The sequence below is a fragment of the Aulonocara sp. 'chitande type north' Nkhata Bay genome, linkage group LG16 (genome assembly GCF_057382095.1).
Source record: "Aulonocara sp. 'chitande type north' Nkhata Bay isolate Kocher_YH1m ecotype deep benthic linkage group LG16, A_spYH_male_GT1.1, whole genome shotgun sequence".
In the NCBI taxonomy this organism is placed as follows: Eukaryota; Metazoa; Chordata; class Actinopteri; order Cichliformes; family Cichlidae; genus Aulonocara; species Aulonocara sp. 'chitande type north' Nkhata Bay.
The window spans coordinates 10,636,434-10,652,349 of record NC_141359.1 but is presented as its reverse complement, the minus strand read 5'-3'; the positions used below and the strand labels follow the sequence as shown (position 1 = coordinate 10,652,349).

Genomic DNA, 15,916 nt, shown 5'->3' with positions numbered 1-15,916 from the left:
TGCCACACAGCCAACCATGACAGAACAACACTAAAGGCCAACTTCAAGCTAGAGCAAGTTTTGAATAGTCAGTTGAATGGGAAGAACAACATCTGGCCACTCAACACCTGCACCCTGCCGGCAGTGATGGGGCGTAATGGAATAATTGTACGGGCGTTACATATTTAAGATACAAAATATGAGTAACTGTATTCCATTACAGTTACCGTTTTAAAAGGTGGTATTCAGAATACAGTTACCTTATTGAAATAAATGGATTACACGGCGGTCTTTCCCTGTTTCATATATTAGGCTATGCCCTCTCTATTTTTGGTAATTCCACGCCAGTGGAAACCCAAAGAAAGCACGCATTAAGAGGCTCTAATGCCTGTGTCTGAATCTCGCGCCCCATGTCACCTGTACTTGCGGCCGCCTAATGACTTGAAGAAATATTTTTAAAAATTATTATTCAAAATAATTTATTATGAAGGCAATAGGCAGAGTGTTGCAGAAGAAAGTAGCCTCATGGGCAGTGTAGTCTGTGCTGCAGGGAGAATGGACTGCAATACCTGTTATGTTTCTGTGAGCGCGAGGAGGGAGAAGAAGGAGAGTCGAAAAGTACGAGTTGTCACTGACCACTGATGGAAGATGGAAGCATGTGAATATAATAATAACCACTGCCACCAAAAGGTTTTCCTCTTAGACGAGGAAGAAAGCCCCGGGACGTGAATTCGGGTGCGGGCAGGTGTTTATAGTCTGGTCCACGGCGGTGGGATTCAGTCTGACGATCCGAACCACCAGTGAGACATCTGAGGGTGAGAAACATTATTTTGGTATATAAAACCACCGCAAAGGTTTAATGAAACGCGTAAAATAGGTTAGAAGTAGCCGCAATTACGCCGTAACGAACCAAATTAGACTTAGGTTTTAGAGGTAGTCGTAATTACTTCGTAACAAATTGTAGAAGGGCGCAAATGTCTATGTGTATTTGTCTGGAAGTAAGTTGATTTTACAGCACAATATGCTGCTGAACTACTTCCATTTTTTGTTTTCTTTGCTTGAGGCTCACGTACTGGTGACAAAGGACAACGGTTGAGTTTTATCTCATAAAACTGATACCGCTTCATTTTTTAGAAGTGAAGTAGAAGGGAGTATCAGCAACCACTCTGAAGTCAAGCGTGCCAGTGACGGCCCAGCAAAATCTTTGAAAATGGGAAATAAACAAGTAAAATTAACACCTGATGAGAAATGTTTAGAAAAACAATAAGCTGGAGCAGGAATAATCCAAAAGAAAGGGAGAGGAATGCATATTGGAAGAGCAAGAGGTAAAGGCAGACTTAGATACACACCAAACAGTAATTTTAGCGCTGCATGCTGGGAGTGTGGAAAAAAGGGACATTTTGCACGTGACTGTAAGAAACAAAGAAGACAGTGACTCAGAACAGGATAGCAGCTCAGGTGAAGAGAGCAGTTCAGACTAGGAAGAACATAATAATCCCTCACCAAGTGAAAATTAGAGATCAAAGTGGTTTAAAGTAGTTTAAAAAGGGCTGGAAACAGATCCGACTGAATAAATATAAATACACGAGGTATAAAGTAAAATAAACAGAAGGCTAAATTAAATTAGGGTGATATGTTGGATCACCCAGGAATTTGTATGTGTCGACCACATCAATATCCAAACTATGGATGTTCACTGGTGCGATGGATGGTGGTTGGTTGAATTCACACCAGATGATGAAGTCGGTGATGATCTTCCTATACTCTAGATCGTTCCCCTCAGACATCCATCAATGACTGTATCATCAGAGAATTTCTGGAGGTGGCCGTTAGGAAGGGAGAAAAAAAAAACATGAATCTCACAGTGCTTCCAGTACTCTCCAGGTGTGACAGTGATCTGTGCAGGAGGTACATGACTGCATCATTCACCCCAATACTAGGATAGTAAGTGACCAGCAGGGGATCCAGCAGTTTACTCACCAGAGTTGTGAGATGTTTGAGAATTAACCTCTCCAGGTTCTTCAAGGTATACTTCAGGGTATGATGTAAATACTGGGCAGTGGTTCTTTTTTTTCTGGAGAGACTTCTTTAGTCTGTTTGTATTCTGACTCTGTAGTAGGGCTGAACGATATATCGCATTTGCGATAATATCGCGACATGATCAAGTGCAATTTTCTAACCGCAAAGGCTGCGATTATACTCTGGACATGTCCAAATTCATGGGCTGCATCCTCCTGAGGCCGCATTTGTAGACCGATTACGTCACAGCGACGCGCCGAAGGCTGTCCAAATTACTACCATATCCCAGAATTCATAGCGCGGCCCAGCCAAACTCCAGTTTCCAGCAATGGCGGCCGCTACTAAGTTTTAAAATTACTCATACTAATCTTTCTGGGTCACAAAATAAACTTTTAACATATTTTCAGGCGAGAAAGTAGTTGTGTAAACATCAAATATCTGCTCGGTTTATCAAGATATCCCATATTTGCAAAAGTGCTTCGACGTTTTCAGAGGCGTCTGCTACCCACCAGCTCGACAGCTAGCCGGGAGCTCGAGGGTTACTGATGCGGCCGAGAACGGCACAACTCCCGGCACATCATTTTCAGATCACCGCGGAGTTTCGCTGCTCGGGTTAAACGTAATATATAAGTCACTTAGACAACCTAAAAATGTTATTGTTGGGCTTTTTTCAGTGTTTTGTTTGTTCGTGAGTAAATCGGTTTGGCTGAGATTAAAGTTATTAGATTAGATAAAATAAAACTTTATTAATCCCCCGGGTGGGTTCCTCCTTGGTTTTCACACAGCTGACTAAACGTCAAACAGAAAACTTATTAAACAGAAGTATGAGACAGTCGAGAATTTACACCAGTGTCTGGTTATATTTTAGATAGCAAGAAGCAGACGGCCGAGTTTATTAAACTCCACCGAGACAGCGGTGACGCTAATCAGAAGGCTAGACCGTCCAATTTCACGCCTTTAAATTTTAAAGGCGTGTTTGTGTGTGTGTTTATACAATTGCTATTATGTTTGCACTTTATGTGTAATGTTACTGACTGCAGAGATCAGTAAGATGTGTGTATTTTTTATTTATTAGTTTTATTTACCGGTCTATTTACCGGTCGATCTACGTCCCTACCCTCACCTATGGCCACGAGCTGTGGGTAGTGACCGAAAGAACGAGATCGCGGATACAAGCGGCAGAAATGAGCTTCCCCCGAAGGGTGGCTGGCCTCTCCCTTAGAGATAGGGTGAGAAGTTCGGCCATCCGGGAGGGGCTCAGAGTAGAGCAGCTGCTGCTCCACATCGAAAGGAGCCAGCTGAGGTGGTTCGGGCATCTGACAAGGATGCCCCCTGGGCGCCTCCTGGGTGAGGTGTTCCAGGCATGTCCCACCGGGAGGAGGCCCCCGGGCAGACCCAGGACACGCTGGAGAGATTATATCTCTCGGCTGGCCTGGGAACGCCTTGGTATTCCCCCGGATAAGCTGGAGGAGGTGGCTGGGGAGAGGGAGGTCTGGGCCTCTTTGCTTAGGCTGCTGCCCCCGCGACCCGGCCCCGGACAAAGCGGATGAAAATGGATGGATGGATGGATAGTTTTATTTATTTAATATTATTTTTTAATTGAATGACTGTCTAGTAGTTCACAGATGTCGAAAAACTGAGTGTGGTAAAGCCACTGATTTTTTTTATGTATATTTCTGCAATCTGCACATTGTACTGACTTTCATTTTAATGTTTACACCAGGGTTCCTTGTCAGCACTTTATGCTCAGATGTTTGTAAGCTAAAAATAAACTATTGTGTATGTTCAAATATACTGTTGTGATTGAAGAAGTTAAATAAAAATGTCAGTCATCAATTCATGCATCACCTCATGTCATCATAACAGAGGTCTGTCTTCCAGGAAAGAACAGTTTAAAATTAATGTAATATAGTATTGGCCATACTATATGATGTATTGCTTGTCTTTGTTTAAAATACAGAAGACAAAGACCTTAAAAAATAATCGCATATCGCATCGCAATCGCAATATTGGGGCAAAAAATCGCAATTAGATTATTTTCCATAATCGTTCAGCCCTACTCTGTAGCCCTGCTTCTGTTTCCTTGTCTCTAATAATGTTGGTCACTTTCATAAGTTATGTCAGAGTTTGATCCACCATGTGATATAATTTAGAAAATATCTAATTAGCAATGGCTTTCAATAACCTGGAATTAAAAAACAACAACAACGAAAAAAACAACAACACTGCAGAACACTGTCAGTTATGGACTGATGTCTACAGCACCAGGACCTCAACATTAATGGTTTAGGATACCCTTCAAGAAGCCTGGAGAACTATTCCTGAAGACTATTTAAAGACATTCAGTAAAATTTGCTCAAAAGAGTTTAAGCTGTGTTGAACACATATTGACTTTCAAGCTTGTTAGAATTGCATTCAGTATTTTTTTGCCTTCCATTCATCATTCAACATAATCAAGGGTTTAAAGTGCACCTTTATAATCCAAAAAATACAGTAATGTAATGGTCTTCTAACAGGTATCATTCAGAAAGCATTAAATTGACTGTAAATCGTGCAAAATACAGCAGCTAGACATCTTCTAAAGACTAAGAAAAATTAGCATATTGCATTAGAATTGATTTTAAGATTTTACTAATTACCTGTCCTTCATGGCCTGGGCTCAGAATATATACTAGAAGTGCTTCTCCTGTACCAGCAAGCACTTTGGTTATAGAAAGTTATACACAAATAATAATAATAATAATGATATTTTATTATTATTTTATCTACACTACTAAGTCTACTCACCTCTCTATGAGGTATGCTGTACGATGATAGATCACACAGACAAAAATATCAACTGATAAAGTTTGGTGAAGTTGTTTACATGTTCTTGAAGAACTTAATGAGTCCCATTGAGAATGGGAAATTGTCTGATAAAACAAAGCCACAGAGCCAATTACTTAGTTCGGTGCTGGAAAAGCATTACTACAATACATTAAGACTTGTCTTTTCATTTGATTTTTAATGAATACCATTTATGTCATCTAGTTGTATAGTAAATAACATTTTTGTTCATTAAATGGATATTGAATTAAATGTAACATTGCTAACTCTAGGTGGGTTTGCACAATTGCACAAATACAGATATCTTTATTTTGTGATCATATTTACACTTTATATTCTGATACTCTGCTTTAATTCCACTATAGTTTTCCTTATCTGGACTCACAAAAACCTTCACGAGCCAATGTACATTTTTATTGCAGCTTTGTTAATCAACTCTGTTCTTTACAGCATGATTATCTATCCAAAGCTCTTATCTGATGTTTTGTCTGAAAAACAGATGATATCATATCCACTCTGTCTTTTCCAAGGTTTATCATATTACACCTCGGTTGGTTCAGAATTTTTACTGTTGGCAGCAATGGCATATGACAGGTATGTGTCTATATGTAAACCCCTGCAATATCCAGTTATTATGAATAGAATAACTATATATGTATGTCTGATTTTAGCTTGGCTTATACCTGCTTTTGAAGCCTTGATGTTAGGTGTGTTGTATTCTAATGTCAAACTCTGTAGCTTTACTCTGACAGGAATTTTTTGTAATAATTCAGTTCACAAGCTTCAGTGTGTGCCGTCAGTAGCAATATCTATATATGGTGTGGTCATGTTGATAAACATTGCCCTTCTACCTTTGCTTTTCATACTTTTTTCATACATCAAGATTCTTAAAATATCTTACCAAAGGTGTAGAGAAGTGAGAAAAAAAGCTGTAAAGACATGTTTACCCCACTTGCTGGTTTTAATTCACTTTTCTTGTTTTATTTCCTTTGATATAATTATAGTTCGACTGGAAACAGACTTATCAAAAACTCTCCGTTTGATATTGACCTTTGAGTTGATTTTATTTCATCCTCTTTTAAATCCAATTATATATGAACTCAAAACGAATGAAATTTCTAAACATCTCAAGATATTATTGTGTCTAGTTAAATAACACTGAAATCACTGCACTATTATTTATGGCATTTATGTAAGTGTTCAAGTCTATTCTCTTAGTGCTGACATATGTAATGGTCATAAAGCAAAGATATTTAACTTTTTAGACTGATGCTGGTAATATTTAAAGTCTAAACATGCTTGGATTTCAGGTTTTTCCTTCATTTCCCTTTATCACAGATTATTAATCGCTGTTATGAAAATGATTTAGTAAAAAGAGTCAAATTCTGCTGGCCTTTTGTGTGTGTTTGTGTGTGTGTACTGGTTTTTACTTTGTGGGGACCAAAATCTGTAATTTACTACAGCAAATCAATATATCTATCACATGCCAATTACATCTATACATATATATGTACACACACAGACACACACACACACACACACACACACACACACACACACACACACACACACACAAACCACAAGCGCACACAATATAACCTTACATAAGAATATATAACCTTTGTTTGGCTCCAAAATTTTACAGCCCTACAGGAATAAATCTAAAAAAATCATCAATTCATCAGTGGAAAAAAATAAAAAAATGAAACTAGTTGTAAACCAATTACATAAAAAGAGCACTGATCGAAAGAGCGTCCATTTAATATTGGAAAATTATTTGGTGATGAGTATATTATGAGTATTATGAGTGATAACCTTAGTGTGTGAAATTTAAATTTACTGCATTGAGGTAAAGCAGGACAACCACAGAGATGAGTTGACTGTCAGAGGCCATTAGAAAATAATTTGTAACCTTCACCAAAGCTGTTTCTGTCATGTGATGAGCTCTGAAACATGACTGAAACTGTTCAAATAAACAATTTCTCTGACGATTAACAGTTACATATTTTACAACTATTTTTTACAATTACGACAATTTTTGAGATAACAGTAAGGTTGCCTATTAGTCTATTATTAGCTAAAACATCTAAGTGAAGAGATGGTCTTCTAAGTACTACTTCCAGCTTAGAGGTCTGTGGTACACAACCGATTAATAGTGTAATACTGAAATATATCTAACATTCATTTAGAAACTTCTTTTTATTATAGTTATTTTTAGACTGTTTTTTCCTGTATTTGATTATGTGAATTTAGAAATTCAGTAAAATATATTTACTGGCTATATTATAAAATGTATTTAATTCAAATGTTTACTTTCATGTGAGGTAATTAAAACAAAATCCTTTAAACTACTCTGAAGAGTTACAAGATTTGACCATTATATCTCCATAAAAAAACTGCTCATTTCGCAATAGTCACACCACATAATGAAATTCAGAATCACATAAACCTACATATAAATCAAACGGAAAATATATACTTTAGGCAGACCTACAATTTTTTGGTGATGTCAATCCATATGTTTTCAATATGCATTCTGAACCCTATTTCATTTACAGAGGGCTGCAATACAGATAAAAAATACCTCGGCATGTTAATTCTCTCGCTTCCTTATGTACTTGTCCTCATGTCAAACTACTTCCTCCATATTTTCAGTTATCTTCATACATAGTCTCAGCTTTTGGATTTGATTGTGAGAACCAATAAATATGAAATCACAGTATAAAATTATGAACACATTTCTTTATTCAGAAATCTATATGGGAAAAGTGATATCAGACAGGTAGGATCTTGCTATTTTCTTACTTTCATTTAGAATTTTAAATAATGATCCGCTCTCTGTTGCACAAGGAAAAGGCCCAGTTTTTGAATCTCACACTATGACCACAGAAATCTGTGATATTATAATACAAAAGAGAAAAAGCTATATATTTTTGGTTTTCATTCAATCAATCATTTCAAATGTCCTTAAACTGTATATGAAGAAACAATATTATGAATAGGAGTAATGATAGTAATATTTTTTAATGAATAATCCAAAAATTACTGAACAGAATCACATGCTTTGAATAGCTGGAGAAGTTTATCCGTTTTTACACTGAAAAGAAAATGTCTCAGAAATGATAGGTCTTATTAAAGACCTACCAAAGATCAGATATCATTTAACACCTCTTAAATAAACACTAAAAAACAATTTTTAACAAAAGACTATAAAAGTCTACAATAGTTTACATTAGTTCAAGAGAACAACCTTTTGAGGTTTTTAGAGATTTCTTTCATTTTTAGTCCATATATTATTGGATTGCAAAGAGGGTTATATGTTATAAATTGCAATGTCATTATAAAACGTGCAGTTTTAGGAAACTCTGATTCCAGTCTAACTATAACCATATCATAAGTAACCAAACAAGAATAGTTAATTAGAACTAGCACATGAGGCAAACAGGTTTGTGCAGCTTTTTTTCTGACATTTCCACAACTCTGACAGGCAACTATAATTATCTTTATGTATGTAAAAAGTATAAAAAGCATGGGGAAAAGTACACCATTAAATAGAACAACCATACCATATATAGATAGTTCTTTTGAAGTTACACAATAAAGATGATTTACAGAATTGTTACAAAATATACCTTTCAAAGTAAAGTTACAGAGTGGTGTAATAGAATTTCTTAGTACTGGCACTACAATCTGAATAGCAGGTAAAAACCAGGACATTATCAGGAAAATACTGACTCTTGTTCTTCTCATGATAGTTGGATATTGCAGAGGTTTACATATAGACACATATCTGTCATAAGCCATGGCTGACAGCAGTAAGAATTCTGAACTGCTTAAAACATAAAACATGAATACTTGAAAAAGACAGGCGTGATACAAAATAATCTGTTTTTCAGATAAGAAGTCAATCAAAAGCTTCGGGTAGATGACAGTGCTCAAAACAACAGAATTCACTAACAAAGCAGCAATGAAAATGTACATAGGCTCATGAAGGCTTTTTTGAACTATGATGACCCACACAATAGTGGAATTGCTGCAAATTATTAGACCGTATACCATAAACATAATTACAAAATAAATATATCTGTATTTCTCCACTTCCACATGACCACCAAAAGTTATATATGTTATATTCATTTCAGCATTCATGAAAATCAGATATTACAAACTAAAATTTTAAACAGGCAGAATGTTTAAAACTAGTACATATAAAATATTATTATTCATAGATACCTAAACTTGGTGTGTGTTCATCTTTAGAAAGTGAACTGTTCAAATCAGACCAAATATGTGATGAAATGAAACTTCAAGCTCCATATATCTCATTCAACTCTCCACAAAGACCTATTACCATGTTCAACCTCTGGAGACATAAGCCGACAGTGGTTAGCCCTTACTTACACGGGTACATTTTCTGGCTCCTCCTCTTTTACTACATACATACGTGGGTATTAATTGAAAAACAAATTTTAAAGAAGAAAAAATTAGTTGACCGGCAGAAATGATAATAAAATAACAGCAAATATAGTCCTATATTTAAATATGTAATTCTGTTCAGGCTAAGAGAATTTCATGTAGATCGACATCATGCACACTGCAATGCAATGTGGGGAGAAAAAATAGTTAATGCACTTTAAGATAATTTCTGTTTCTGTTTTCTTTTTTCCTATTTCCATTGTGTTTTGTGTGCTTTTACAGCGTTTTTCTTATTGCTGGTGTTTTCTTAAGTTGCAGTCCGTTTGGCCTCTCAGGGCCACCGTAACAATTCCATAATTTACACAAATTTACTTTAGAGAATATAATTATTTGACAAATTTATAGAACAGTGAGGGTTCTTTTTAGAACACACCAATTTTTTTCAATTATTTATTCCAATTCAAGTCTTTCAAGTCCAATAAATAGCTTGAAAGGTTACAAAGGTAAGTGATGAACTCCAAGAGGTTAAAAAAAAGGTAGGGTTTCCCAAAATCCTGTGTTGCAGAAAGTAGTGTGTTGCACAAAAAAGGTGAGAAAAAAGCAATTAACAGTGGAAGAGAGACAGACCAGCATAACACTTAAAAATTTAGGTCTTTCCTACAAAGAAATTGCAAAGAAAGTCAAGGTGTCAGTAAGTACGGTTCCCTTCACCATCAAAAGGCACTCAGAAATTTGGGGCAAACTCTGACAGGAAGAGGTCAAGCAGACCCCAAACCACAACTGAATCAGAGGACAAGTTCCCTAGAGTTAACAGCTTGCATGATAAGTGGTTCAATGGACAATAGCTTCAAGCACAGCTTAGTAGTAAGCTGTAATAGTAAGCATGTCTCCATTTCAACTGTGAAGAGAGGACTTCGAGCTGCAGGTTTGACAGGACTAGCTGCAGCCAAAAAGCCATTGCTAAGACATCAGAATAAGACAAAGAGGCTTGCCTGGGCCATGAAGCAGACTACTGAAGACTGGAAGAAGGAATTATGGACTGATGAATCATAATTTGAAATACAGTACATCACGTAGGATCTTTGTCTTCTCTGGGCTACTCCATTTTGGGGCTGCCAGTGTCGATTATCTGTCTCCACCTCACTTCATTTCGAGCAAGATCCTCTGTCACACCAACCCTCCACATATCCTCCTTCACTATATCCAAGATCCTTCTCTGTGAACTTCATTTTTGTGTTCTGGCTGTTAGCTCCACATTCAACATCCCCTTTCCATCCTTTTATATCCACTATCCCTCCTCATCACATGTGCAGATCATCTCAATCTTGAATCTCTAGCTTTGCCTCCGAACTGCTTAACTTGACCTGTCCTTCTAAGATACTCATTTCTAATTTTGTTGCTCCTGGTCATTCCCAGTGGAAATCTTAGCATCTTCAACTCTACCATTTCACCTTCTGTCTTTTTTATCAGAGCCACCATCCCCAAAACATACATCAACTCTGCACTCTCTTCTCACCTGTCTTGGGTAGTGCCCATTGCTTTGAATGGTTGATCCCCTGTATTTAACTTATTTATCCTTGTGATTTCTTACATGTTCACCTTTCTCTCTCTTATTTACACACATGTATTCTGACTTTTTTCTACCGACTTTCATTCCTCTTCTAACCAGTCTATACCGCCATCTCTCCAGACTGTCTTCCAGTTATTCTCACTACACATCACAATGTCATTTGCGAACATTGTAGTTCATCCTGCCTTGCCCCATTTACCAACCTACCTATTCTTGTTAACAAGAAAGTGGCTCAGAGGTGATCCCTAGTGCAACATCCACCTTGGCTTGACCATTGTCTTGATGTTTTCCAAAAATTGTTTTCAAAATCTTTGATTAAATTAAATAGCAAAATGTTCCTTTAGAGTTCTTTGAGCGCTTTCTTTTTAGCACCACTCCTGTGAGTGGTGGCCTGTAAGCTCATCACATGCAGGAGGTGCCGTCTCCTGTAGTCCCACCACGCGCAGTAGGTGCCATAGGGGTCAGGTGCAATGTGTGCTGGGCAGCAGCCAGGGGCAGAGACCCTCAACTCTCACTCTGGCAGAGCTTCAACAGCATTCCTAGGGAGGTTGGAGACATTGAGTCCAAACGGACAATGTTCAGCACCTCCATTACTGAAGCTGCTGTACTGAGCTGCGACCACAAGGTGGTTGGTGCCTGTCGTGGTGGTAACCCCTGGACCAGATGGCAGGCACCAGAGGTAAAGGGAACCATGAGGCTGAAGAAGGAGTCCTCTTGGGCTTAGTTAGCCTGTGGGACTTCAGAGGCAGCTGATAGGTACTGACGGGCCAAGCGGAACGTGGCTTGGGCAGTGGCTGAAGCAAAACTGGGTGCGAGAGAGTTCGGAGAGGCCATGGAAACAGACTTTCAGACTGCCTTGAAGAGATTTTGGCTAACCAACAGCAGCTCAGGAGGCAAAAGCGGTGCTCTACTTGCACTGTGTAGGGGTGGAGGTGCTGACTTCGACTGAGGATATTGTCGGGCAGTGGAAGGAGTACTTCAAAGACCTCCTTAATCCCACTGAGACTTTAGGTACAAGGGGGATGCCTTGTCTATGTCCAGGAAAGAGGTCACGAAGGCAGTTAAAAAACTCCTTGGTGGAAGGCCCCTTGGGGTTACCCTGAGTTCCTGAAGGCTCTCAGTATTGTAGGGCTGTCTTGGTTCAAGGGGCCTCTGGATTGGCAAACCGGGATGGTGGTTCAAATGTTCAAGAAGGGGGACCAGAGGGCATGCTCCAACTATAGGAGGATCACACTTCTCTGCCTCCCCGGGAAAGTCTAGTCTAACTCCAGGGTGCTGGAAAGGAGAGTCGGTTCATTAGGCAAACCTCGAATGCAGGAGAAACAATGCAGTTTTTGTCCCAGTCCTGGAACCTTGGACAAGCTTAACCTCTCGAGGATACATGAGGGTGCATAGGAATCTGCCCAACCAGACTATATGTGTTTTTGGATTTGGAAAAGGCATTTTGGTATACTGTTGGAGGTGCTTAGGGAGTATGGGGTATCTGGCCCAATGCTACAGGCCATTTGATCCTTATACACCTGTTGCAAGAGCTTGGTCCCCATAGATGGCAATAACTTGCATTAATTTCTCCTGGGTGTTGCACTTCGCCAGGGCTGCCCTTTGCCCTTTTTCTGTTCATAATTTTTATGGACAGTATTTCTAGGCATAGCCAAGTGGCTCCCACTTGGGTGGTCTCAGAATCTCAATTCTGCTTTTTGCAGATGATGTGGTTCTGTTTGCTTCATCAGGTGATGGCCTCCAGCTCACACTGGAATGGTTGGCAGCCGAGTGTGGAGCGGTGGGAATAACAATCAGCACTTCCAAATCTGAGGCCATGACCCTTAGCCAGGAAAGGTTGGAGTGCCCACTATGTGCCAGGGACAAGTTCCTGCTTTAAGTGGGGGAGTTTAAGCATCTTGGGAGGGGCACAGAGTAGAGTCGCTGCTCCTTCACATTGAAAGGAACCAACTGAGGTGGTTCAGGTATCTGACAAGGATGCCTCCTAGATGCTTCCTGGGTGAGGTGTTCCAGGCATGTCCCACTGGGAGGAGGCCCTGGGGCAGACATGCTGGAGAGATTATATTTCTCGGCTGTCCAGGGAATGCCTTGCTTTTCCCCCAGACAAGCTGGGGGTGGCTGGGGACAGGAGGGTATGGGCTTCTCTTTTTAGGCTGCTGCCCCCATCACTCTGCCATCGATAAGTTGAAGAAAATGGATGGATGGTGGATTGCTTTTCCAGCCATTTTTTTGCTCACATCCTATCTTTTTTTAGGATGAGCTAATATATTGTAAAATAAGTAGTAATCTCATGTTAAGCATTTTACACGTTTGTTACTGTGATCTATGAATAATTAATCGGTGGTAAATAATCTGCAAATTATTGGATTATTTTCTTATATGACAACTTTTTTGGAATTAGGATTGTACTTTTTCAAATGTTTTATGCACATTCAAGATAGACGGCAATAAATTACACTGGCCCATGATTTGTGACAAGGGAGGAAGATGTAGTTATTATAAAGCTATTGCAGCTATCACAGTTTTATAAAGTGTTACCACCCATTCCTTTAGTGGAAAATCTCTATTACACAGCATATATAAGAACCACCAATAATGTTATAAAAATCCAAAATAAAATATGAAAGTCTGACAAAATTAATCTGATAGTTTATTTGATTACTTATCCTCTTACCTATCTTGGAATTGGTGCACCTTTCATAAAAGAAGGCAATTTATATTTGTATTTAAATACGTCACCAAAAGCTGTTAATGTAAATTAACCATAGGTCTTAAACCCTATTCACATGAGCATTTTACTGAGCATAACAACAGACTTCAATACACTTTAATAATAATATTATGTTCAATTTATTTACAAATACAGATGAACACGGCATGGTCTATTTTTTCCTGTACTTTTCTGAATAATAGTTTGAATTACTTTATTAAATGAAAAGCATTTTCAATGATGGCAAGAAAATTATTACAAAACAAATTGTGGCACCTTAGCATTCAGAGTTAATACATGAAATGATTTTAGCATGATAGAAAAATCTTTTTAGCTGTTTAGAAATTTCCTTCATTTTGAGCCCATAAATGAATGGATTAAGCAATGGATGATAGAGCACTATTTGTAATGTCATTATTAATCGCGCAGTTTTGGGAAAATCTGATTCTACTCGAGCTATGCTTACATCATAGATACTTAAACAGGAGAAGCTAAATAAAACTAACAAATGGGGTAAACAGGTCTCCAAAGCTTTCTTCCTCACGTCTTTACAGCTTTGATAAGTGAGGATAAAAATGTTTGAGTATGTAAAAACTATGAAGAGCATAGGTAATATTACAAGATCTATTAAAGCAACTACTCCAAATACAGTAATTAATCGTGACTTGACACACTGAAGAGTGTAAACTGCATTATTACAAAATATTCCTTTTAAGTTAAAGTTACACAATGTTGCTTCAGCACTCCCAGCTGTTAAGACTGCAATGTGACAAACAGGTACAAGCCATGCTACAGCCAAGAAAATACTCACAGTGGTTTTACTCATGATAGTTTGATATTGCAGAGGTTTACAAATAGCCACATATCTGTCATAGGCCATGGCTGCCAAGAGAAAGAACTCTGAACTGCCTAAAGTGTAAAACATAAAAAACTGAAAGAGACAGGCTGAATATGTTGTGACTTGTTTTTCAGATAAAAAGTCAATCAGCAGTTTGGGGTAAACAGTTGTGCTGTAAAGAACACAGTTCAGCAGCAAAGCAGCAATGAAAGTGTACATCGGCTCATGAAGGTTTTTATGAATCCAGATTATGTACACAATAGTAGAATTACTGCAGATTATTAAACTATATAATATAAAGAAAATGAAAAAATAAACATATCTGTACTTGTTAACTTCAACATACCCATCTAGAGTTAAATATGTAGCATTTAACACCTCATCCATTAATACTTTGAAAAAAAATTATAAAACCAGCAGTGTTAATGAAGAATAACAAATAACAAAACAAAACTGCACCAATATGCAACCTATGTTGTCTTTCCTTCATTCATTTACAGGTATTTGAACTTGAAATATATCTTGGAGTACATTCATCAGTCAAATGTGCACAGTGAATCATCTTACTCTGTGAAAGGTTTTATTAGGTTGCTTTGTCCACCAGGGAATTGTACTGTGAAGGTCACAGTAAATCAAAACTGGATTATAGATGGCAGACAGTTGGTGTCGTAAGCCACCGCCTCTGTTCAAAGATGGTCGCTCATAGTGGACATAAATGGCTTCTTTCACTACTCTTTCAAACCATATGTCTTCTCTGTCCAAAAAGAGAAGACAGATAGATTTCTGTCTATGTAAGCTGCTACACTTGTTTTTCGACAATCTACCACACATGACTTTAGCATATACCAATGTTAAACATTGGAGTAGTTCTTACAGAACAAAGCATACAGTTAGGGCTGGATCAGGTAATACAACATCCTCCCTTTGTTATGCTGCAGTAGGCCTAGAATCTTGGGGGCTTTCCATAATGCACTTTTCCTTTACTCACCTCTTTTCACTCACTATGTGCTTGTACATCACTCTGCATTTAAAGAGTTATTATTAATCTCTGTCTCTCTTCTACAGAATGACTTTTGTACTGTCTTCCTCCCCTCACCCCAACCGGTAATGGGTAGATGGTTGCCCCTACGTAAGCCTGATTCTTCTTGTTTAAAGGGGGTTTATTTTCTTCCTGTCACCAGGTGCTTGCGCATAGGGGTCACCTGATTGTTTGTGTGTATTGTTGTATTGTATTATCTTTACCTTACAATATAAAGCATTATGGGGCAACTGTTAATATTGGCAAAATCTGAATTAAATGGAAATGAGACGATTCTAGGGAAGTGAGTGACCGCCTGTCAATTCTGAACTCCTTACAGGAACACAGGACAAAGTTCAGATGGGCAAGCAAAAAGTTTTGAAAGTTAACTAGGAAACAGGCAAGGAAAGCAGACTGCACAATGGAAAATGGCAGGACTTAGGAGATTAGAATCAGTAAGTCTATTTGCAGGCAACTATAGTGGTGTAAAAAGTGTTTGGCCCTTCTTGATTTCCCATTTTTTGTATTTTTGTCACACCT

The 15,916-nt window shown here is 38.1% G+C and overlaps 3 protein-coding genes across 3 annotated transcripts; 1 reads left to right on the top strand and 2 right to left on the bottom strand.

Annotated features, from left to right (window-relative positions):
* The first annotated feature begins 5,059 nt into the window (after positions 1-5,059).
* On the top strand, positions 5,060-5,980 carry LOC147311024 (olfactory receptor 6N2-like). The gene has a single exon (XM_086267406.1). The coding sequence runs from the start codon at positions 5,060-5,062 to the stop codon at positions 5,978-5,980; it is 921 nt and encodes a 306-aa protein (XP_086123532.1).
* Positions 5,981-8,061: 2,081 nt separating this feature from the next.
* LOC147311023 (olfactory receptor 6N2-like) lies at positions 8,062-8,973 on the bottom strand. Its single transcript, XM_086266038.1, has one exon. It carries the CDS (start codon positions 8,971-8,973, stop codon positions 8,062-8,064), a length of 912 nt encoding a protein of 303 aa, XP_086122164.1.
* A 4,824-nt stretch (positions 8,974-13,797) lies between these two features.
* On the bottom strand, positions 13,798-14,878 carry LOC147311022 (olfactory receptor 6N2-like). The gene has a single exon (XM_086265917.1). The coding sequence runs from the start codon at positions 14,743-14,745 to the stop codon at positions 13,798-13,800; it is 948 nt and encodes a 315-aa protein (XP_086122043.1). The 5' UTR covers positions 14,746-14,878.
* Between the last annotated feature and the right edge of the window lie 1,038 nt (positions 14,879-15,916).

What these genes read in the sequence shown, in the direction of transcription:
- LOC147311024 (XM_086267406.1), top strand. Translation starts at nt 5,060, where the DNA reads ATGGATATTGAATTAAATGTAACATTGCTAACTCTAGGTGGGTTTGCA.
- LOC147311023 (XM_086266038.1), bottom strand. Translation starts at nt 8,973, where the DNA reads ATGAATGCTGAAATGAATATAACATATATAACTTTTGGTGGTCATGTG.
- LOC147311022 (XM_086265917.1), bottom strand. Translation starts at nt 14,745, where the DNA reads ATGGATGAGGTGTTAAATGCTACATATTTAACTCTAGATGGGTATGTT.